A 24832-nucleotide genomic window follows, 5' to 3' on the forward strand; every position below is an offset into this window, starting at 1 on the left:
ATAGAGTACAATATTGACAGTGGTCAATATACTAACAGCTTGATTCAGTGCTCGTCTTCCCATTTTCACGAAAAAAGTTTATTGAAGTTAATCCCTGTCAGGATACACAGCTAGCAGCCCCTCTTAAGTCAGTGATACGCCTGCTTCAGTCACCCATGCGAGCCGAAGAGCAGAGGGGAGAATGGGGACAGAACGAGAAAGATTCTCTAACCTACAACAACTAAGGGAAATTCGGATTGGTCGGTTGGCAGTGGCTGTCAAGTTTCTTTGACGATTTAATTACTTCTCATTTTGACGCCAATCTATCTTCGATTTTTCTTGGGAGAAGATAAGCACGATGTGGCTTTTGCGATAGGCTTAGATCATTTATCCCTTCAGATGATTGACATTGAACCCAAACAAAAGCAGCAACTTGCGGTCGAAACTCTCCTGTCGAGCAAGGATGTTATGGTTAAGTCATCTCTTATGCAGAACAAGCTCTGTCTTCAGACTGATTTAATGAAAGATGAGTCGTCCGTCCTAAACAAGAATTTCTCGTTGATAGGTGTAGACGAACGTCACAATGTCTAAGCCTGTCAAAACAATCCAACTTTTATGCTGCAAATCCGGCAAAAATCTTAGGCCTCTCTTTTACGAGGTTTCATCGGGCTCCTTTGGAGTGTCAGTCATTAATTCTTACGGCGGATAGTTCATTGAACGATGCATGCATTGTAAATCTTCCCACGCCGTTAATTTATTGATTTTTAGTGTTTATTTACAGTAGCGAATATCATTTTTAGTCGTAGATACGCGACTATCGTTAAGGGTCAGAATATGCAAATTTGTCACTCACTCAGATGCAAACTAATCAACAAGTCAATAAAGGGGGTAGTTTCTAAAGAAACTGTGGTGCTGCGTCGGTGGGGAAGTAGTACACAAAAATTTAGTTTTTAGCAACGGAGTTTATAATGTAAATTGACCACCTTACAGGGATTCTAAAAGCTGACGTTTCGAGCGTTAGCCCTTTGTCAAAGCGAATCGAACAACTTGGTCAGCGACAAAAAGACAAAGAAGCTGATGAAAGATTATGTCAATAGCCCACATTACGGCGAAAAATGTGAGTGAGTAGTGAACTTCTAGACGAAGCTGATTGGAGCACCGTTGGCTCTGTAACCAATCCATTCACGAGTAGCACACATGTGATCTATTTACAGAAGTTGAATCCTCTTATATGGGCTGAATACATAAATGAGTAACTCGTATTGATCATCGGTTCAGTCTTACTTCCAGTTTAAACGTCGAACCTTTTTTTGCGCCGAATCAAATCATGAGAATTTCGACGTTTGAATCAATTAAATTCGACGAATTTGATTTGGGTCGACCCAACTATTCAATTCGACCTGCTCAGTCGGATAAAGCGGCAAAGTGCGACTCTGGATGCAGAAGTCGAACTTCTCATGCGCCGAATCTAATACATAAATTCTTTTCATACTTCAAGGCTTGCGCTTTTTTATGACTATAATTTACTGTCCTCGTGTAATCTCTTGTAACGGAAACTGCTACTAAGAAGCTGTGGTGGGACACAAGACCGATGATCTCTAACCCTAATCCTTCTCTTCTTCCACTCCCCCTCACTTCCCCCTCCCGCTTCCCCCTCCAACTAAATAATCCCCTTCATACGATGGGCTAATAAAGGTAGTGTTCTTGCACGTTGTTAATTATTCGGATAAATCATATGTAATTTTTTGTGCTTTATGTTCTTCATCAGACTTGTGTATTATGCCAAACAAACTGGCAGGGAATAAAGATTGTCCAAAGAAGCTTGGGAATCAACTAGCCGAGAAATGCGTAGCTCTTTACATTAACAAAACCGAGTGTACGGAAAAAGGTGGAAAGTGGACAAAGTTTGTCACAAATTACATTGAGAGAACCGCAGGCGTCTTGAGTACTTGTCATGGTCAAGGGAACATGAGGCTTAAGTATGGAAAGCCCTATCAACCGCATAAAGTGTCACAGGGAGCCGAGGAACTCGATCAGTATCTCCTTCTTCAAGAACCACCTGAGGTGCACTTTGCACCTTCTACTGTCGTTAATCACAACGGAATGAACATGGAAGGAAAATTTTCGTCGTTCAAGTGGAAAGTTCCGGCTTTCCCCAGTGACGTCACCCAGCGATGCGTATTACGTATTAGGTGAAAAATCGTTACTTGTATGTTTCTCAGTTTCCTCCCAATTTAGGAAACATAGAGGATATTACATGACCGCGAGGGGATACTTCGATAAATTTCGTATCTCCAAGCGGCCATGTAATGTTCTGTTTATTTTATAGATACTGATGGAATTTCCTCATAAAACACTACTTTCTAAAATTCATTTCGAAACAGCAAAATAGTGCAATTAAAGTGTGCGCGTGTGCCTGAGCGGGAAGCTCTCTTGTATTTGGTGTAATCATGGCGACACCAATATCCTCACACATGAGAGATAAAATTAGTATCTTCACTGCCCGCGATGAAAATATGATTCTTTAGTAAAAGAAAAAATCTGGTATTTCATCAGTATCTATATAATAAATGGTAAGGAAGCCATGCCCCAGGAGCCTATAAATAAGAAATAAATACAAAGAAAAGAAAGGAATTATATCTGTAAAAAATAAAAAATCCATATCGAACAGATAGTGAAACAATATGACAGGCAAGTCAAAAAGACAAGCTAAATGAAAAACGTTCTTCGCTGTCTTTAAAAGTTTACACAGACACGGACACTTCTTTTAATTAGTGGACGATTTCAGTTTATTAATTACGCATTAATTCAGTTAATTGGCCACAACATCGAAATTTTACAGGGGCACCCAACTAGAATATAGTTCAAAACCACTTAAACATAGCATTGTTAAACGTATTTTGGTATTTAAACGGTAGATAAAGGCATATTTTTATGCCCTAAAACTTTTTTATCTGTTCGGATTTCCTAGCTGAAAGTCTAGTGATCGGAAAACTATAGGGATCAAAACTTACCTTTCAGCCAGAAAAAAGGCTCCCGAAAATTGTAGGTGACCTTTTTAGGGTAAAAATCCGTTAAAAGTGGGCAATTATACCATTTTTTCAGATGTTCGAAAATCCTAGGAGAGGCAGGCAAGCAAGAATTTTTGCAACAAATGTTCCGAAGATCCTAGATCTCAAATCGTCTTCCGAACAGATATTTTCCGAAAATTGACGTTGGTTGCCCCTGATTTTAAACGTGGGAAGAGTGGAGAAATTAGTAGCAATATGAGCGATAGACTAAGGGAATAAGGAGAGAATGGAATTGCAATGGCATCCGGTAGGGTTGACTGTATCACCTTGAATTCATTGATTACCGTTAAATTTATATTATCTATGTAGGTACAACATCACGACTGATGACTTTCCACGTGAATTCACAGCCAAAGACAATGACAAGTAAGTCACTTTCAACCAAAGTTCAGTGAAATAAACCATTGAACAACTTAAAATGCACAAACAATCATCAAAATTTACATATCTTGCAGGGTTAAGAACGACCCGAAAACAAAGGCTGTTGATGGAAACACTGACCTCCCGCTCGCTTTGGACACTACCCAGCTGGGTCGAACATTCCAGGACAGATCTCACGTATTCGTCATTAAATCACGGCATCATCTTAAAAAGGAATTCCAGCACCTTGATATTAAATATATTATCAGTATGGGAAAGAGAGGAAATATCGTGCAAGCTTATCCCGCCCTGGAATATCGCTTCTTCCCTGAAGAAGTAACGGTGACAACAAATACAATCATATGTTTTGCGTGGTCTGGTAAGCTTGACTTCCTTGCGTCTAAAAGTAGATAACAGCCCACCTCAGGTGAAAAGGGGCATGTCTTTGAAACTCACCATCGTATCCAATAAACTTTGAGATATGTATAAGCGTTTCGGAGTGTCTCCGAAATGAGACTTTATACGGGTAACCTAGCGTTAATTTACCACAGTCATACCAACAGATTGGGAAGTATATTGGCAAAAGCAGAACGCAAGCACATAAAATTAAAGGTCCACAGATGAAAAATGAATTAAAGAAACATCGCTTGTCGCTTCGGTGTTTTTTCCCCCGCTATGGGAAAACAAAGGGAAAATATCAGTGTACATTAATTTTAGCCACAAGCGCCACAAGACGTGCAAGCATAGGTAACTATTTTTAATTATAACCCACCGATTAATTTTTGCGGGCTCTCATTGGATAAAACTGATCACGTGATACAAATCGGACGATAATTATCAGAGATATCCGTCGTCCGATTTTATATCCGTCCTCTGATTTTATTTCTACGAAAGAAGATCAGGAAACGAGCAAACGTTCAAGCTAAACTTTTGATTGGTCATGAAAGACACAAAAATTCTTTTTGCAGAAGCCAGTGATGGAGAAATCACAAAGCTGGTTGTCAATGCAGGCAACAAGAAAAAGTCCACGTCACAAAATATGCTCTCAACGTCTGTGAATTTAGTTTTCTTTTGTGTAGGAACAAACTAAAGGTTATATACATTTTTTGTGACAGTCTATTTACCAAGCTACTAGCTACGGTATATAATTTTCATCCAATTTTTATCGTGGGGAAAAGAAAAGAGGTTCGAAAACACTCTTGAAAACATGGAGTCGTCGGGAACTGTACATATCCAGTGCGTTGAGGCGATTTTTTGTAGAAGCAAGAAAAGTTGAAGGAAAGCCATACAGCCGCAATATACCATGAAAGCCATTCGTGTTGGGCTGGATAACTCCATTATCCTTCAACGTTCATAGTCCATGCAAGGCCGATGTTTCTCACTCCAACTTTCTTGCCTGTAATTCCAAAGGGCACCTAAAAACACTACGCATTTTTGCATGTAAACGACTGTTAATTCGTCGGCTGTCCTCTTTTCGAACAATATAATTGCAAAAACATTTTCGTTTTCAAGCTTTCAATCTTTAAGGCGTTATAAAGAGTATACTTGACATGACAACTTGTCAACATTTCCTCCAATTACTGTGTAATATAAAATCGTCGAGCAAACCTATCAACATGCGTTTTTTGATTACGTCAACGGCAATCGAGCCATTCACATACGCGAAAACTGGCTCTTTTCCCCTTTTGGATCTAAGTGCGTTCTTCTTGAGAAATTAATCGCAGGGTTATAAAATAAATAAACCCCTTTCCGGCTCGCTGGTGCATCGGAGGATAATGCCCCCGGCTAACTGTTCATTTTTCAGACAATCTTTAAGCCTTGGGCATTATCCTCCGCAAGGGGTTTATTTACTAATTATTAAAAACTGGATCATTTGATAATACAATTCGAGAGTTTTGATTGGCTAAGCCATCATGGGTTATGAGCCATTATACCATGATCTACAAACACGGCAAGCATACGCGTGATTTTTTGGGCCTTTTTATTTTTATTATTGTCTAGTTTTCTATATTTTGGGGTCGTTTTTAATAAAACAATTATTCCACTCGCGGTTGTTGGATATGAGATGATTATAGCCAACTCGGCGCTACGCGCCTCGTTGGCTATCTATCATCTCATATCCAGCGCGCGCTCGTGGAATAATTGTTAATTATTATTTCGTGGTGCGTACTCAACTTATATCCTGCGATAAACGCAATTTTGTGTGTCGCGGAGACAAATAGTAGCTATACCTCAAGTAATATCTACATGTTCCAGCACTCGGCAAATTCCTTTTTGACTTATGGCTGTTTCTGCCTAGGTGGCCTCATACACTTTATATTATAAGCCTTTTTAGGACACCACTGCCAAGCCGGCACTTATGCTGAAGAGAATAGAACAGCCACAAGCCCGGCGGCTTCATCTCCCTCTCTTCTCGTATATTGTTGGGGTTTTTAACGTCCCACCGTGGAACTTATTAGCCTCCTTCGCGACCTAAAAACGGCTGCGGTGAGGCCAGGAACTTATGAACATGGAAGATATTTGTGAGACGGGGCCTACGGTTTAAGGTCCTCATCCGAGGAGACTAGAAAGTCTAACCATTTGCAGATAAAATTGCAAAGGCAGCACTTTCTCCTCAGTTATTCGGCCGGAATTCGAACCCGGGACCTCCCGCATATATGCATGACAGCCCGATGCTCGACCAACTACTGATCCACATCTGTGCGGTTAACTTTAACTTTTATTTTGTACTACAGCAGAGAATATTCTAAAATTCGTAGTGGTTTGATTACCTAAGAGATTAATTATAACATGCGCATTCTAAAGCCAACAATCTTGTCTGCAAGACTTGACATCAACTTACACGATTCTTGTATTTTTAACTTAATCTTTTCCTTTCTTTTAGGTTCAAACAACAACCCGGCAAACAACGCTGGCGAAGGAAAAGCCCGTAAGTATCTCTACATGACATTTTCAGTCGAGCCCTGCTAACTCAAACAAAATCCGATTTCCCTTGCGTTTGAACCCATTATTTTATTCATTTACAATTAGCTAACTCGACATCGGTTTACTAGAACTGCCCGTTAAGTAGAACTAATTTTACATTCCCTTCCACTGGTAATTCGAACTACGCAAAGAGGTCAGTCGGTAAACGTCAAATGGTCAGAACATAGCTGAACGATATGTCCCAATATATTTAATCGCGATTGATACGGAAGCCGACGAAAGGCCAATAAACTTCTGTTGTCCCAAAAGCACGAAATTTTAAAAAAAGACACATTGCAACAAGATTTCTGAGATCGAATGAAAGAAAGAGTGGTCCTCTCTGGTTCATCCTCGACGTATTAGTATGCGACCCTACACTAAAAAGATAAATCGAGTCCCGTGAGTGACCAAAAATTTGGGTTGTCTTTTTCTTTAGTATGTTTATTTCAAGTCCCAAAATCACTGCCTTAAATTGGTGATAATCCCCATACTTTACAATGGTACGCTGGTTAGGCTCAATTTTCTCCACTCTCTCGAGTCCGGTCTTCATTCAGGAGGGTGGGCTCCTTTCCCGAAACAGCGGTTGGTAATCACGAGCCCATACGATGGTCGCATAAAGATGGTTCAAATGGCAACATGAAATTGTGAGGAAATGTCCAAACTCAACTTGTGTCCCTCTAAAATTACTTCTGCACCTAATTTTCTTCGCGCGGCAAGAATACGGGAAAACATGTCTTTGGAAACTTTTCCCTGGCATACATAAAAGTCGGATCGGAGTCCTTACCTTTGGGCAAAGTAATTTAACTTGCTGTGACCGAGATGCCCAAAAAGCCTCTATGTTTTACACTTATTTCTCTCCTGTCATTTTAATTTCAGAAACGGATCGCACCAATATCTGCTAGATAAAGGAAGGATGCAGCTCTCTCAAACCAGCGAGTTGTCAAAAAATCCCTCTTGAAGTCATTGATCAAAGGACTAGATTTGACGAGGACTCGCTGAATCTTTATCTGAACAAGGGATGTTACCAGGGTCCACGATTACAGGCTCAGCTTGATAACGCCCCAGCCTCCTGTAACCCGCCCTGTTTCCGCATCACGAAGCCTGGAGAGTACTGTTATATCGGCACGCGCAATAACAACTTCTCCAATCGACGCCACATTGGTAAAATCACTGTCACCGCCGAGACCTCGGCTGCGCCTTCTGCAAAAAGACATTTTCACTCTGGTTTCAAGTTTAACTAAGGCGTCATTGACGGAAAAATGAATATGACTGCAGTATATCTTACTCAACCAGTACTGAGTAGAATGAAAGGTTCTCTAAAAAAAGTTAGACGGCTTCCAAAAGTTTTCATTGTCTGCCGGTATTATCCTGCTATCTTCCATGTTGTGTTTTCCGGTTAGGACTTCAAATAATCACTTAAGTGATCAGTGCGAAAGCAAGAACTTCATTTTTTTTTCTGCCGATTATTTTCTCTAATTATTTTTTTCGTTAGATGAAGCTTGGCTCTTTGTATTTGTAGTGCTGTAATGACGATTATTAGAAACACTCTGTTAGAGTACTTGGTTTGAATTTTCGGTGTCCTTCCGCAAAATTTGAAAAATCTCTTTTCTGTATCAGTAAGATTTAATAAAAGAGACCGTCACCAACCCAGGGTACGGTGGTCAATTTACATTATCAACTCCCGTTGATCAAACCAAATGTTTGGGCTAAGAAACAGACACCGTACCAGCCTCGACTGAAAAGAGCCAGAAAAAGAGTGAAAGAGAGCCAGTGTTTGAGACTTACTTCTACCCACTTCCCAGCCATCGTCTTGTTACCTTTTTCTAGTATGTCCCTGAACCTCAGTTTAAATGGTTGAAAAAATGGCGCTTTATGATTTTTTGAAATTTTTTTGAAATAACAATCAACTCGTACTCCTTGAATAGTTCTTTCAGAGTATTTTCTAAAGTCACCACAGTAGTGATGCAGGTACACCCAACGACCAATTTGTTGTAAAATGTATTATTATACCCCAGTTAATGAAAATAAATGTTATTAAGGCATTTTCAGGTGTTTTTCAGTGTTGCTGGGAAAACATTATCTGTTCCTTTTTCACAGCAAGACACACAAGAAATTTCCCAGCCAGCTAGATAAAATTGGTTGGTTTCCCAGCCAGCTGATCAAATTTATTTCCCAGCCAGGAATTCTGTGCGCTTTCAAATCCCTCGACCCAAAACGACCGAACAAAAGCGACAAAACCGGGACAAAACAGGTTTTTTTTCCGCAAGCGCAATCACTCTGACCAGCCGTCGTATGTTTGTGACTACTCTCTGGGAGAGGGAAGGGGTTCTTTTTTTTTTTTTAGTCGTCCTCAGTCTTCAGAGTCTCTACAGCCAGCTGGGGTTGAAATGCTAGGAAAAGTCAGCAATTCCCAGGCAAAACCTCTATCAATAACAAAATTTCCCAGCCAGCTCATCGAAACACCTGTATTTTTGCCAGCCAGCAAGATTCCTCTGGGGAACAGATAATGTGAGGAACAGATTCGTTGTGTGCCCCTGTAATGATGAACAATGCGCAAAATTGGACAGGGATTTTTTTATCGTGAACCGCTCATGCGCCGACCGAGGAAATGGAAGACTAGTTTCCAGTCCATCCTCAGTGGCAGAGATTCGATAAAAGCAGGCTCCACCAAACTTTCGAAAAGGATGTGAATTGCCTCAACCTATTACCAAGTGATAAATTGCATGACTTAAGCATACTTTAATAACACCACTACTAAGGGAAAAAATTATGATCTAGAGTCGAATCGTGCTGAGGGAATCGTTTAATTTGAGTTTTATGCAAAGGAAAAAAAGAAAAGAGGCAAAAAAGAGAAAGACGTTGGCCAGCATTGTGAATTTCACAAATGTTAAAGTGTGGAACTCATTGTAACATGGGCTCTTGGGAGCTTGGTCATTCTTGGACTGGTCAATTTCTATCTGTCTCAAAAAACAGCAAGAGTAAACCCCGCCCCTCTTCAACGAGGCTTCGACTATTGTCGGCCTATTAAGGCATTGTCCTGTGTTTTGAATTTCTTGCATTGTTCCTTTTACACAAACTTATCTCGCCAGGTTGGTCTTACAGAACAGCATCAAATCCGCCTACGCCAAGTTTGCTATAACAACTGTAGTGACCGTAGTGCTAGCTTTGCTCAGGGAAATAGATTCATGAAAGTTTGCAATTAATAATGCCCTCAAGACTGTTTGCTTTTTTTCTTGACCTGTGAAAAGCATTTGATGTCATTGAGCACCATATCTCGCCAAATTTGAAGCTTGTGAGGTAAAAGAGAAAGCCACATTCTGGTGCTTTTAAAAATCATTACACTTATAAGGTGTGTAATTATTACACACTTTCTGTGTTTCCTTACACACATTGGTGTGTTTGCGTAAACCGTGATATAAAACAGTGAAGAGGTATGTCACCACTACACACCTTGGTATGTTAGGGAACTCAGGTGTGTTATAAAAACACAACTTATTTTAGAGTGCATTATGGGTATTGCATGATGCAGTATTCCATAATGCATTATTCAATACCACCCAAAATATCTGAAAACAAAAAACATAATAAATAATAATTTAGGAATTCTGCTTTTAGGCTTGCCTTAATGTGTATGTGTAACATTTTGCGCTTTTTGGGGGTAGTTCAAACGGCATCACCCTGATTTGCATAACTGAATACGTCACCAACATGTTGCGGAGCTTTAGCCATTATTGTTGATCATTATATTGGGCTGTACGCGGGATGCCAATCGCAAAAAATAGTCCGAAGCTAATATATATTAATATTCAAGTTTACTGTATTCTTCTTTAAAACGTTGCTCTGTGCAATCAGCAAAGCACACACCCGCCTCACAAGCGACACACACAGATCAAGGACTACGAATGGATTGATGGTAAGTTCTTTTCAGCTTACAGGGTTCGTTTTAACGGGTCTGACTATTTTCAATTTTTGACTAAATACTCATTTTATAATATGTTTATATCTTCTCTCAGAAAGCTCGTTTTGCATTTAATGTGAGATGATATCGTACCCGATTTAATCACTTTTCATCGATTTAACCATTAAGTATATATAATTTTCAATCCACACGTTTTAAGCTCGTTCCTGACGATGTCAGGTAGAGTTGGGTGACAAAAATCGGATTCCTTCTTCATGTGTATTTACAAATTACTTTCTCTCAAATTCAATATTCCATTTTATTTATATTGCTTTGATTGCACTGCCTCTAAACATCTCTAAATATTAATTCCCCTTTAAATAAAACAAGATTTGTTTCAGTATGTTGTAATTAAGGACAAAAAACTCTTTAAGATCCTTTTTACGTAGGCTACATTTTGCATTAAGAAATTATTTGACTGGGGCAATTTGTTAGACTAATTGAATTGATCAGGCATCGACAACTCACCAATCATTCTTGTCACTTATTCTCAAAGACACTCAAGCAAATACAATCACGGTTTTAAATTCCTGTGCCGTGAAGGTGTTGTCGAATGAGAAACAATGCAGCCTTCGGGCTGAAAAATCATTATTGTTAGTATTGTTAATGTCGTAATCAGCGTTATTGATGTACAACCTATAGCTAGTCATAGAAATCTAATCTATGTCACTACTCAGCTCGTTCAATTTGGTTGTTTCCATTCTGAGTAGGTTGATTTATATGTTGTAATTATCTCTATTTTCGGCTCTGGCAAATAGAATTGTTGTCTTTGTAGAACAGAAGCCTGTGACGAAAAAACAGGAGTTCCTCAGTAGAGAAAAACATCTGTGGCCGGTTGCTCCAAGGCTGGTTAGCGCTAACCGCTAGTTAAGAGCCTGAAGTGGCGAGGGCCGGGGAAACGATTAACGCATGACTTCTTAAAAAACCAGCAATTGTATTTAATGCAAAGGGTTGATAAATACCTAAAGAAAATACAAACAGAGTAAGTGAATTGTTACAACGAATCCGGCTAGTCAAACTTATAACGAGGACGGAAAAAACACTTACCAATTGCTGGATTAGGATGGAGAGCGAGTGAGACAATGAAAACGATTTTGATATATGTACGAGATTAGTGACATGAATTTACATATGCTGGGAAAATTACTGTGTGCAATTTCAACACTAAACACAAGGCTAACACATCGAACAGAGACCGAGAACAAAGGGCAGAAAATAGGTGTTGATTACAGGCAAAACAAAGAAACAAAACCGTAACATCCTGGGGGGCTTGGCTGAATTTGCGACATTCAGAGACAAAGAAAGTCAATTAATCATTCCTTAAAGTTCTTGAACTTCTTGAAAAGACATAAAACTCCTTGGTTTAACCGCTCGAGACTGCAATGAGATTACGAACTATTTACAGTAAACAAATGCTAAGTTTCTTCTTCCAGCAACACAAGTTTTGATATTGGTCTGACAAGCGTTGAACTCTTCGTCTTAACTTCAGCAAGAGATTATAAAGGTAAGAGAAGTAATCCCTCATACTGGCCCTATTCCCATCGTAATCCCTCTTAGGTTATTTTTAGATGATAATGTTACCGCGCGCGTTACGTGGAAGTTTCGTGGAGGAGGGAAAGTGCAGTAAATTCTGTACGATGCCACTCACCGTTTTCAAAATTGAGTTTCATGGCCTGATAAAATTCATTGTCTACAAGATACAGGTTTCAAACATACATCCTTGGAATTGCTTAACTGTCTAATTTACAGTGATACCAATTTGAAAAATTTCCAATCTATCAAACCGTGTTAAATAATTTTGTCAGACGCAGATATGTTTACCTTGCTTGCATTGCGTTACTTGTCCATTTTAGTGCGCACTTTCTCATCGTCTACAAAATTCTGTCGCTTACAAAACTCGTCCCCGTCAAGATACAGTTTGCAATCATATATCATGGAAATCAATTAACTGTATAATTCACTCTGATACCAATTTTACGTTTGTCTAATGTAGGAAACTGTGTTAAATAATTTGTAAGAGGGAGCTATATTTTACGCGTGCGTTGCAAATTGACTTCCATCCGATCTTACGGTTTTAAAAATTTTTATCGTGCGGTCAATTAAAATTTTCCTGTCATGAGTGGTACTGTTTGAAAGCGTTAGCTGTCGAATTTATGAATGTCATAGAATTAAGTCACTATAGTTTAAGTCCGCTAAGAAAATCGAGAGCGCGTTGACCAAATCAGGAATATGTTACTTTGTGACTGTAGTCCGCGATATTTCATTGTGTACAAAATTCTGTCGCCTATAAAACTCGTTACTTTCAAGATACAAGATGCAAAGATATATAATTCAAATCGCTTAACTGTGTTGTTTACAGTGACACCAATTTCAACACTGTCCAATGTACGAAACCCGTGTTTAATAATTTTGAAAGATGCAGGTATATTTAACATGCGTGCCTTGCAAATTTACTGCATACATTTTTAACGCACTGTCTGTTCAAGTTTTCCTTTCATGTCTGATATCTGTCTAATTTATGAATATCTAAGAATTAAGTCGTCAGATTTTAATCCCGCCAAGAAAATCAAGAACGCGTTAACCAAGTCAGCGATATATTACTTGTTGACTGTAGTCTGCGAATTGCCAATGTTTACAAAATTCTGTCGCTTATAAAACTCGATCCTTTCAAGATACAGGTTTCAAACATCTATAACTGAAATCGCTTAATTGTCTAGTTTCCAATGATACCACATTCAAGGTTGTGCCATGTACGAAACCGTGTTAATTTTGTTTTTTAAGGAGACAGCTATATTTAACATACGTGCTTTGCAAATTCACTTGAATCCGATAACGCGGGTTGAAAAATTTTTATCGGACACTTGATTCAAGTTTTCCTTTCATGTTTGGTACTGTTGTTGAGCTCTATCTGTCTACTTTATCACCATATAAGAATTAAGTCATCATATTTTAATCCCGCAAAGGAAACCGAGAATGCGTTTATTAAAGTCAGAGAGATCGTACTTATCGACTATAGTCATCCATTTGCCATTCTGTACAAAATCCTGTCGGTTACATAACTCGTTCCTTCCAAGATACAGGTTTCAAAACATAAGTCATTGTAATCGCTTAACTGTGTAGTCAACAAGTCATGTTCGTCCACAAAATGTATATACGCGTTTGTCTCACCATCCTCCGCCATTTTTGTTTGATGGTAAATCGCGAACGACGCGATCATTGCGTGGGAATTTGCTCAGCTGTCAACATTGGTAAAAATGAGGACATGTGATTGGCTATCAGTTAACCCTTGTGGGAATACCGGATCTCGCAGGAGATCTAAAGATAACTTAACAGGGATTACGATGGGAATAGGGCCAGTATGAGGGATTACTTCTCTTACCTTCATAATCTCTTGCTTCAGCTACTCGGACACGTTGGTCGTCGCCGGGGAAGATCTTCAGAACTCGGCCAAGGAGCCATCTTCCACGAGGAGATTTTTCATCGACGATTAGAACGAGATCTTTAACCTTCAAACTTCCTTTCTCGCGAACCCATTTTTGGCGCTGTTGTAATGTTGGAAGATACTCTTTGATCCACCTTTTCCAGAAGCAGTCAGCGAGGAACTGGGCTCTTCTCCACTGTTTTCTTCCGTAAAGGTCTTCATGAACAAATAGACCAGGGGGCAGAGCAAGGTGTTTCCTTTGCAGCAGAAGGTGATTCGGGGTGAGTGGTTCGAGGTCGTTTGGATCATCGCTACAAGGGGTGAGCGGACGACTGTTGAGTATGATAACAACTTCTGCGAAAACCGTTCGCAAGGCTTCCAGTCCGATCAACGCGTTTGGGTTGCCAAGAATCGCTTTCATAATCTTCCGGACACTTCTAATTAACCTTTCCCAGACCCCATTCATATGGCTCGCGGTTGGAGGTTGGAATTTCCACTGGGGCATAGGACACAGTGAGCAGTTAATCTCGTCCTTTAGCAGACGTTTATTTAAGTCTTCCTGATCCCATTGGCGGATGCAATCGCGAATTTCTTTGTCCGCTCCAGCGAAGTTTGTAGCATTGTCACTCCAGATTTCCTTGGGGCATCCGCGGTTTGAGATGAATCTACGGAGACTTTGTATAAAGGCATCGGTCTCCAGCGAACTCACGTCTTCTATGTGAACGGCACGACTTGTAAAGCAGGTAAAAAGACAGCCATAGACCTTATCGGTACCTCGTCCACGCTTCACATGGAATGGTCCGAAGAAATCTACTCCTGTGTAGGTAAACGGTGGATCGTATGGGGTGAGGCGTTCTTTCGGCAGGTCGGCCATCAGCTGTTTCATGGGTGCTTCGTTTCGTTTACGACAAGCGATACATTTTCGCAGAACATGGCGTACGAGCGATCTAGCTTGAATAATCCAGAAATGTTGATGCATGGCGGAAAGTACGTGCTCACGCCCGGAGTGACCCAAGAGTTCATGGTAATAGCGTACAATTAAGGATGAAATAGGATGATCTTTCGGAAGTAGCATTGGTTGAGCAGCCTCGAAAGTAATAGGAGCGTGACGGATTCTTCCTCCCACGCGCAAGGTACTTTCTATGAGCACAGGAAGAAGATTGGCGAGCTTGCTCTGACATTTAACTGGACGTCCCTCGCTCAAGGAATCAATCTCTTCGGAAAACGCTTGGCGTTGTACCAACTGAACAATTTTCTTGGAGGAGCTGCGCATCTCTGACAGAGATATTCTTCCTTTCTCCGTGCCTTTGTTCTGGATATGGTTGATAAACCGTAATAACCAGGCGACAAGAGTTAACAGGCGCGGCCACGACGAACAACGGCGAAGAAGTTGATCCATTGATGATCCGCGGTCAATCATCATGACTGTACTTTGGACTTGAACCTCGTTGTCGTCTTCTAGGATGTTACCGATCCTTTTAATCAGCCATTGGTCTTCAGGCTCTAGGAGGAAACTCGGGCGAGAGAGCCAGCGGCAATTCGACTTTAGAGCGCGTAGGTCTAGTCCTCTGGACGCATCGTCTGCTGGGTTAAGGGAGGTTGGCACATGTCGCCATTGTTGAGGAGTGGAGGCTTCACGGATTTCATTCACTCGATTTGCAACAAATGGCTTGAATCGCTTTTTCTCGTTTGTAATGTACTGCAAGGTCGTCAAGGAGTCTGACCAGAATGTAACTCCATGAAGGGGTGTGTCGAGTTCTTCACGCAGAAGTAGGTGCAGGCGCGAAGCAACCACAGCCGCTTGTAATTCAAGGCGTGGAATAGACCATTGTCTCAGCGGAGAATTGCGGGTCTTTCCCATAACGAAGGCGCAATGAATCTTTCCTGTATCATCAACCAGCCTTACGTAACCTACGGCAGCATAACCATGGTTCGACGCGTCCGAAAAATAGTGCATTTGGACGTCTCGAATTACCCGCAGAGAAAAGGACTTAAAACATCGTGGAATCTTGATATTTGCAACGAGGGGAAGAGACTCAATCCACTTATTCCAACGTGTTAGTAAACGTTCTGGTATAGGATCATCCCACTGGACAGCTATTCTCCAGAGATCTTGGAGGATGATCTTGACTGGGAGAATGAATGGGCCCAGAACTCCAAGAGGATCGTAAAGAGAACTAACTGTTGAAAGAATACCACGTTTGGTGGGCGGCTTGTTTGTGAGAACGACCTTGAATTGAAAGGTATCTGAAGCTGCATCCCAGTGTAATCCAAGTGCGCGCCCGACGGGAAGTTGGTTAAGGTCAAGATTGATAGATGGGTTCGCTCGTTTATCTTGAGGTAGGGCCTCTAGAACTTGCCGGCTATTACTTGTGAACTTTGTTAGATGGAATCCACCTTCCCTCAATAGTTTTGCCAGCTCTTCCACAAGCCAGATTGCTTGATCTGTCGTTGGCACAGATTTCAGTACGTCATCTACGTAGAAATTCCTGTATATTGTCTTGATAACCTCGGGGCTATACCGGCCCTTATTGTCATCTGCTGTCTGTCGGAGTGCCCTGTTGGCACAGCAAGGCGATGAAGTCGCACCGAATATATGAACGAGCATCTTATATTCCTAAGGAGGTTGCCTAGGAGCAGCATCCCACCACAAGAATCTTAGAGCGTCTGCGTCATCGGGAAGAACCTTGACCTGATGGAACATTGCTTCAATATCAGCTGTGAAGGCGGTTTCATCTTCTCGAAAACGGGTGAGAACGCCTAGCAGATTATTTGTGAGATCTGGGCCATAGTACAATCGGTCATTCAAGGAGATGCCATTAAACCGGGCGGCAGCGGCAAATACTACGCGTACCTTGTTGGGCTTGTTAACAGGAGCTATTTTGAAGTCAACCTTTACTCCTTTCTCTTGCCTGTCTCTTTGGCTCACTGTGGAGAGAAGCAGCTGTTCTTCTTCTCCTTGAATACCAAGCTGCTGGACGAGGGATGGATCAATCATGGTAACGTCAGAGCCAGAGTCTATCAAGCCGTAAGTAGTCATATGTCTTCCATTATCGCCAATAATTCTGAGGGGGATAATCTGCAGGAAAATCTCGGAGGATTCAGCTACGGTTGCAGCAGCGCATGTGCTCGAAGTCGTATCTTGAATACTCGGCAAGGGTGTTGTGATGGCTGGGATGACTGTGATTTCGGTGTTGCTCGTTTGATGATCAGCATTTCCTCGGGTAGGACTTGGTTGGTGAAGCAGCGTGTGGTGAGACTTTCCACATCCCGTTACTTTACACCGTACGGGAGATTTGCATGATTTAGCCAAATGTTCTGTAGAATTGATACAGTTGAAGCAAATCCGTTTTTTAAAAACTAGCTCTCTTCTTTCCTCAATGGGCTTAGACTTGAACATTTCACAACGATAGAGTGGGTGAAGCTCTGTACACAAGAGGCAGTTGCTGGGTTTGACGTCTTTAACTCTTGCAAATCTGCTGTCCTCCTTAATGCTGCTTGTGGTAAGAGTAGTTAGGTGACGCAGGTTCGTCTTGTCACGATCTTCATTCCGCCTGAGGGATTTCACCTCGGTCGAGGGGCTTGTAAAAAACGGATGATTAGCCAAATCAGCTCGATCATTCAGGAACTCAACAACATCTTTGAATGTAGGCATAATTTTTCCTTGGCGTTCCAACTTTTTTAGATGTTCCCGAAACTTGTCTTGAAGCCATTTGGGCAACCTTAAAACCACTTTCTCGAGACTGTCCGTGTTCATTTCTCCTAAACATCCCATAGACTTGAGTGTGTCATACATAACTTGGGCTAAGTCAGCATAGCGTTGGAGGCCCTCCTTATCTTGAGGGGCAATAGCAGGTCCTTTAGTCAAGGTATCTATACACGCTCTAACAATTTTGAATGGTTGACCAAAACGATTTTGCAGGACTTCCAATGACTTTGCTAGGCCTCCCGATACGGCCTCGTATCTCTGTACAGCTCTAAGAGCGGGGCCTTCGAGGAACTGCAACAGGCGAGCCATCTTGGTCTGTTCGTCCAAAGATTTCGATTCTACCATCTGGTGGAACCTCTGTCTGAATAGTGGGTATCTCTCAGGGGAACCATTAAACTTGAACACCTGTAGTGGGGGGAGATCATGGTTAGCACTCATTTTCTCCATTGTGGCAGTAATGGTCGAAAGAAAACATTCACTCGTTGGGTGAAGCGAGGGTGGAACGGGACGTGGGTCCTCAATAAGTGGAGATGGAGTTTGAGCACCAGTGCTAGCATGGCAGAACACAGTGCCGTGACTAGTTAAGCCAACGGAACCCAAAGCTGGTGTAGCGTGGGTGTATACTGGACCAGGAGTGTAGAGGTGTGCTGGATCACATGAAGCGGTACGAGCCAAACCAGGACTACCAGGAACGCGAGAGGAGGGTTCGGCGAAGGCACGCGAGGAGCCAACAGGAAATGCAGAGGAGGAAGTTAACGTGGGTGGACGATCAGTGACACGCAAGGAAGTCACGGGTAAGGTACGGGCGCTCGAGGGCACGGCTTGAAACAAAGAAGCAGACGCGAACGTGGATTGATTGTCGTGGGAGAAAAACGCAGGTAACGTGGGGACTCGCGAAGACACGAATGGAAGTGGAGGAGTACACGTAGGACAGCTCGTGAAGGTCTCTTTAAACATCGGTGGCAAGGCGTGAGAGGATGCACATGAAATTGGAAATACAACTCGTCGCGATGAATTTGAATTTCCAGAAACGGCTTGGGACGAGAACAGTTGCGGAATCGCCTCGGTGAAACTCGTTGGATTCTCGTCAATATTCGTGTCCATTTTAGCATCATGCTTTTCAGGCCGATTTGCTTCGGATAACAAACCCGAAAATTCGCGTTCCGCCAATTTACACTCTATAGAACTCGGCCATCTCAGTCCTTTCCCTAGCTTCTTCCATTTCCTTCTCGGCGTCAAGCTTTGCTAATTCTAATTGGTGCTGAAATTCGAACTGTTTTTGTTTCATCTCCAATTCCAACAACTTCACTCTCGTTTCCAATGCCCTAGCTCGTTTCTGCTCCGTTTGTTTTTCAATCAACGTCGCCTTTTCCACCGCGATCTTTGCTTGATTGATCCTTGCGCTAGCTGCGCTTAGTCTTGAGGCCCGACTACATTGCGATTTAACCGAGCCTTGAGGAGATGAAGTCGTGAAACGAGTTAAATCTTCCGAAACTTGTTTGTTAAAATGCGAAGCGGCCTCTAAGGTATACTGTTCAATTTTAGAATCGTAGACACGTTTCCTGATCTCTTGAGCTTCGTATAAACCATGGATTTCCTGCAGCTGCGCGCTGTCACTAGCAAGAAGACCTGTAACGCAACTAATGTTATCTCGATAATTTTCAAACGCATCATTTAAGGTTGCTTGAAGGTTTCGCACTTGCATTAGATTGGCAAAGTCCACCAGCAAACCATCAATTTGCGAACATACTTTTGTCATCGTACCAACGTAGCCACTACGAGATTGCCTTAAACTGTTTAGTTTCTCGCGCAAAACGCCTTCTTGATTCTGTAGCGAATTAGGCATTCTCCGCCGGGAACTTGAAAGGATGGTACCTGTGGTTTCACTGTCCATAATGTCTATACTCAATTGGTATTTATGATGAAGTGGCGAGGGCCGGGGAAACGATTAACGCATGACTTCTTAAAAAACCAGCAATTGTATTTAATGCAAAGGGTTGATAAATACCTAAAGAAAATACAAACAGAGTAAGTGAATTGTTACAACGAATCCGGCTAGTTAAACTTATAACGAGGACGGAAAAAACACTTACCAATTGCTGGATTAGGATGGAGAGCGAGTGAGACAATGAAAACGATTTTGATATATATACGAGATTAGTGACCTGAATTTACATATGCTGGGAAAATTACTGTGTGCAATTTCAACACTAAACACAAGGCTAACACATCGAACAGAGATCGAGAACAAAGGGCAGAAAATAGGTGTTGATTACAGGCAAAACAAAGAAACAAAACCGTAACAGACCCTATCAAAGCCAATAGGTTTCCATCGTATTTAACGGTGGTTAGTGACATATTTAATCCACACTGACTTGGGTCAGAATGGTGGAAGGCGATTTGCTCTATTTTGTTACAGAAGTCTCAAATTAAATCCCTTGACTATAACGAAAATTCAGTCAGTAGTATATTTGGATAACGCAATATATCCATTCAATGAAGTAGGACAATCACATGACTTTTGGAGGGCATATAATAGTTTATTTGTGGCCCAAGTAGCATCATTTGCGCCCGAGCGGAGCGGCATGTTCTTTTGTTGAACGGTGTTGACAACAGTTACATTAGATTCAACAAAGCTGTATTCAGTCCCAGCCACAGCCGCGGTTGTTACTATGGATTAGCGCGCACGGGCATACCCAGCAATGTTGAAAGTTCTGACCGGAACTATCGTGACTGCCTAGCGTTACAACCGGATGTCACATTTAGTATTCAGATGATTGACAAGTGAAATAGGAGACAGAGAAGTATTGTGAAATAGGAAGGCTTTTGAGGAGACACAACGCAAACCACACGAGGATCGTGAGACCAGTTATTTTGTAATTTTTGTTTCATTTTCGTTATTAAACCCGGGAATTGTCTGTACATCGTGAGTGCTTTTGTGTGCCGTACAACTTTGGGACATACGTGGTGCCGGGACCAGGATACGCTGGGAGAAAAGGAGTGAAATCTTCAACACAAGGCCTCGTGCAAACATGGGAGACTCAGATAAAGAGAAATCCGACCAAGAGGAGACGGACATTTCAGGACATGAAAAAGATCTCGAGGAGAAAATCAAGAAAGAGATTGACAAACTTAAGTTCTACTTAGAGGAAGGTGATGAGCTGTTAGAAGACTGCGATTACAGCGAAATCGCGCTTACGTGCAAGCGAACAGATGAAATTCAAGACCGCCTAAACACCCTTGTGTCAACACTTCAAGAACTAAAAATCGACCGTGGAATATCGACGCGGAGAGCCGTGAGACAGTGGAAAAAGAACCTGAAGGCTACATACGCGCCGCTTCTGGAAATGAAAACCAAGCTGAGCAAGGCTTTGGAGGAGAGAGAGCGAAGTAAAAGTCAAAAGGCCGAGGAGGAAAAACTCAGAGCCAAATTCGAGCAGGAAGAGTAATTTAGACGCGAAATCCAACAACAAGAGAAGGAACTTTGGGAAGAAAAGATGAGAGCAGAATTAGCAATGGCGGAAAAGAAAATCGAAATGGAAAAAGCCGCGAAAGCCGCCCGTGCGAAACTACCAGAGCTTAAGATAACCCCTTCCAATGGCACTCCAGTTGACTGGATCAGGTTTCAGAACATGTTTACATCACAAATACACGACAAGCCATTATCCGACGAGGAGAAATACGGATATCTTTTGGAGCTGGTGGCCCCTAAGGTAAGGAGTAGATTAGCTAATTTAAAGCCGGGTGCGCTGGGGTACAAAACCGCATTGGACAGATTGAAAACTGAGTTTGGACAGAGTAAAACTGTTGTCGCTGCACATATGGAGGAGATAATTAACTTGCCAATGACCAGAGGATCAAATTACGAAAGGGTGCGCGAACTTTATGAGACGTTGAGCAAACTTTGGGGGAGGGAGAGATGCTCAAGGGGTTCGTCCTGTCAACCTTAAACAAACTCCCCCAAGTGAAACCCGATCTAGTGAGGACGGACGAGGGGTGGGAAGATTGGAGCATGGAAAGGTTGATCGATTCTATCCAAAAATGGCTCAAGCGCAACAAGGCCGAAGACAATCATAAAGATCAAACGGATACAAAAAGAAAGGAACGCCATTACTTTAGCCAGAAAGACCCCCACTGCCTGTTCTGTAACCAAAACCACTGGGGAGATTCGTGCCCAACATTCGACACAATTGCGAAACGGAGGGAATTCTTTGCAGCAAAACGACTATGTTACAATTGCGCCCGCTCAGGACACACTGGGAAAGAATGTCGTAGCAGGGGGTGCTATAAGTGTAAGAGCAAACACCACACCAGCTTATGTGATAAGTCTAAGGGGAATGAGACACAAGATCACAATGCCACTCTAAGCGGATACACGCCATCTGGCGAGGAAAAATCCCTACCCGCCATAGTACCGCTGAAAATCCGGGGGACTACGTTTTGGGCGTATCTAGACACGGGGTCGGGGAGGAACTTTATCTCCAAGGAAGCAGCTAAAATGTTGAAGCTAAATCCAATACGTCACGAGACGCGCTACATTGTAACGGTCAACGAGACAAAGAAACAGTCGATGCCAATCTATGACGTGACAATCAACTCAATTGACAATAAGGCAAGCGAGAAAATAGAGATTACTGGGAGCAAACTTGCAGATTTCACAACTATCAAGAGACCCACGCTGACAGAACTGAAAGAGAAATTCCAACATGTACAGGGAAAGATGTTCTACAGAACCGCAAGCGAAGAGTATCCAATTCATGTAATACTCGGGGATGCTACTTACTGCAAGATCAGGACGGAACATGTATACAAAGGCCAACCGGAGGATCCAATCGTTGAAGGAACCACATTTGGTTGGATTGTTCATGGTGGTAAAGAATATGCAGACAGCAAATGCATGTACGTGAGAGAGACTGACGAGTATGAAAAACTATACTCGCTCGACGTTTTGGGAGTAGAGGACAGAGGGGAAGACGATCAGCTAGACGTCTACAAGGAATTTCAAGAGAGCATATCGAAGAGAAGTGATGGCAGGTACGAGGTTGGGGTGCCGTGGATTCCAGGGGCCAAGCTCTCAAATACAAACGAGGAGCCCAGCAGGAAACGCCTTCACAATGTAGAGCGAAAACTGAGGAGAAGCGAGAAGCTGAAGATTGAGTATGACAACATAGTTCACGAGCAGATCGACCAGGGCATCGTCGAGAAAGTACCAGGGCAGCCAACAGGTGAACGTATATTTTACATGCCCCACAAGCCAGTGGTGAGAGAGAGCGCTACTTCAACCAAGGTGAGAATGGTGTACGACGCTAGTGCGAAACCCCATCCACTTGCCAACAGTGTGAATGAGTGCATGCACACCGGCCCACCTCTACAACCGCTGCTGTGGAATATCATGATTAGAGCGCGAATGTCAACCGACATACTGCTGGCGGACCTTTAAAAGGCATTCCTACAAATCGCAATCAAAAATGAGGACAGAGATGCATTCCGCTTCTTGTTCAACATAAACGGCAAAGAGGAACATTTGCGCTTCGCAAGAGTGCCTTTCGGAGCAGAAGCTAGTCCCTTCATGCTCGGGGCAACCCTTCAGTATCATTTCAATAAGCAACCACCAGAGTTACAAGATACTGTCCAAGCGCTCAAAGAAAACACTTATGTGGACAATCTCATGAAAACCGGAAATGGCGTGGAGGAACTAAAAGAAGTTCAAAGAGGAAGCAACTGAGATTCTTGAAGACGGCAGGTTCCCAGTACACAAGTGGGAGTCCAACATCCCAGCATTAGACGATGAGGACAATCCAAGCAAGTTGCTCGGACTTGCGTGGGACAAGAGGGAGGATGTGCTAGAGATCCAAGCACAGATACAGGGTGAACGAAAACCAACGAAACGATCCATACTCAGTCAAATCTCAAGTATATATGATCCACTCGGCATAATTTCACCGACCATGGTGGAGGGCAAGCGAATTTACAGGGAGGCATGCGATGAGAAGATTGGCTGGAACACTGAAGTGAACAGTGTCAATCCACGAGATTGGCTAAAGTGGAGCAGTCAGCTGAGGAACATCAAAGTGCCCAGGAGTGTAGCCAGAGATATCAACAAGATAAAGGCTGTACGACTCCACGTTTTCGCGGATGCCAGCAACATAGGGTGTTCAGCGGTGGCCATTGCTGTAGTGGAGCACTCAACAGGTTTTGTGAAGGGGCTGCTAACGTCAAAGTCAAGGATTTCAAAACGTAACACATCGATTTCAAGGCTAGAACTGGTGGGTGGCCAAATGGCCGCAAACATGGTGAAAAATTTGCTGACAGCGCTGAAGCAGTGGCCTATTACTTCAGTGAACGTGTGGATGGACAGCATGGTTGCGCTGTTCTGGATCTGCAACCCTGGAAGAGCATGGAAAACATTCGTATCCAATCCAGTAAGGAAAATTGCTGAGATCACCCAAGAGACGGGAATCGAGTGGAGATATTGCCAAACTGACAGGAACCTGGCAGATTTAGGAAGCCGTGGCGCCTCACTAGAGAAGATGCAGAGAGGGCAGTGGTTTGAGGGGCCGGAGTGGTTGCTAAAGGAGGAGGAGTGGCCAAAGCAACCGGAATTAGAAAAAACTAAAAGCGTTAGCGATGAACACAGGCCAGAAAGGGAAGAAACGCTTTATTCAGCCAAGAAGGAGCCTGATAAGTGGGACGCACTGCTTGCTAGAAACAAACTCTGGAGAACCTTCCGAGTGACTGCGTGGGCACTACGGTTCAAACATAACTCACTCACCAAGAAACACAAAACGAAGAAGAGAACGGGGCCGTCAACGACCGAGGAGTTGAGTTACGCAAGAGACCAATGGATAAGGAAGGAGCAGGCAGGAGTGGAACCAGATATCGAGAGCCCCAGCTGGAAGTTAGTAACAGAAGGAAACACTGGTATTTTCAAATGCAAGGGGAGGATCCCTGGTTACCAGCCGACGTACGTTGAGGGGGGAGTATTTGCAGACAAGCTCATACGTCGTATCCACGAAGACATAAAGCACCTAGGAGTCGCGAGCACCATGGCCGCAGTGAGAGAGGAGTGGTGGATACCTCAACTGAGATCAAAGGTGAAGAAGATAATCAATAACTGCTACTTGTGCAAGGTGTTTAGCACACGACCATACGGGCCAACAGAAACAGCCTCACTACCACCATTCCGGACAGAATGTGGAAGACCATTTGAGACCACAGGGATCGACTTCGCAGAACCCCTCAGTTACAAGATTTCCAAGAATGAGCAGGGGAAGTGTCACATCTTGATATTTACATGTGCAACATCACGAGCAATGCACTTAGAGATGACTAAGTCACAAACAGCAGAGGAATTCCAGAGAAAGCTCAAC

The 24832-nt window shown here is 42.6% G+C and overlaps 4 protein-coding genes and 1 pseudogene across 5 annotated transcripts in view; 4 read left to right on the forward strand and 1 right to left on the reverse strand.

The window, feature by feature from the left end:
• The first annotated feature begins 1031 nt into the window (after window positions 1–1031).
• LOC138005144 (protein DD3-3-like) lies at window positions 1032–7615 on the forward strand (annotated as a pseudogene).
• Window positions 7616–9917: 2302 nt separating this feature from the next.
• On the reverse strand, window positions 9918–16361 carry LOC138005145 (uncharacterized). Its single transcript, XM_068851419.1, has 2 exons — window positions 13712–16361; window positions 9918–9940 (listed from the first exon to the last, which is right to left on the reverse strand). The coding sequence occupies exons 1-2, from the start codon at window positions 16359–16361 to the stop codon at window positions 9918–9920; spliced, it is 2673 nt and encodes an 890-aa protein (XP_068707520.1).
• The window catches only part of LOC138006931 (uncharacterized), a 22538-nt gene continuing 7862 nt past the window's right edge, over window positions 10157–24832 (forward strand). Inside the window, exons 1-2 of one of the 2 annotated variants that reach the window (XM_068853567.1) lie at window positions 10184–10287; window positions 11766–11836. The gene's annotated coding sequence lies outside the window, so the exon portion shown is untranslated. Of the gene's footprint in view, window positions 10288–11765; window positions 11837–24832 lie in introns of both variants that reach the window. The other variant, XM_068853566.1, reaches the window with a different exon arrangement.
• LOC138005146 (uncharacterized) lies at window positions 21475–22902 on the forward strand. The gene has a single exon (XM_068851420.1). The coding sequence runs from the start codon at window positions 21475–21477 to the stop codon at window positions 22900–22902; it is 1428 nt and encodes a 475-aa protein (XP_068707521.1).
• Window positions 23411–24832, forward strand: part of LOC138005147 (uncharacterized) — a 1950-nt gene continuing 528 nt past the window's right edge. The window contains exon 1 of the mRNA XM_068851422.1: window positions 23411–24832. This exon is cut by the window's right edge and continues 528 nt beyond it. Coding sequence (XP_068707523.1) covers window positions 23411–24832 — 1422 coding nt within the window.

The sequence above is a fragment of the Montipora foliosa genome, chromosome 6 (genome assembly GCF_036669935.1).
Source record: "Montipora foliosa isolate CH-2021 chromosome 6, ASM3666993v2, whole genome shotgun sequence".
In the NCBI taxonomy this organism is placed as follows: domain Eukaryota; kingdom Metazoa; phylum Cnidaria; class Anthozoa; order Scleractinia; family Acroporidae; genus Montipora; species Montipora foliosa.

Bases quoted from the DNA above. Each gene is read 5' to 3' on its own strand.
- LOC138005145 (XM_068851419.1), bottom strand. From the start codon at position 16,361: ATGCTCGTTCATATATTCGGTGCGACTTCATCGCCTTGCTGTGCCAAC. The intron at 9,941-13,711 runs GTAAGAGAAGTA...TTTTGTTTTCAG, and splicing joins TGAAGCAAGAGATTATGAAG to ATATTTTGGGTGGTATTGAA.
- LOC138005146 (XM_068851420.1), top strand. From the start codon at position 21,475: ATGGAAAGGTTGATCGATTCTATCCAAAAATGGCTCAAGCGCAACAAG.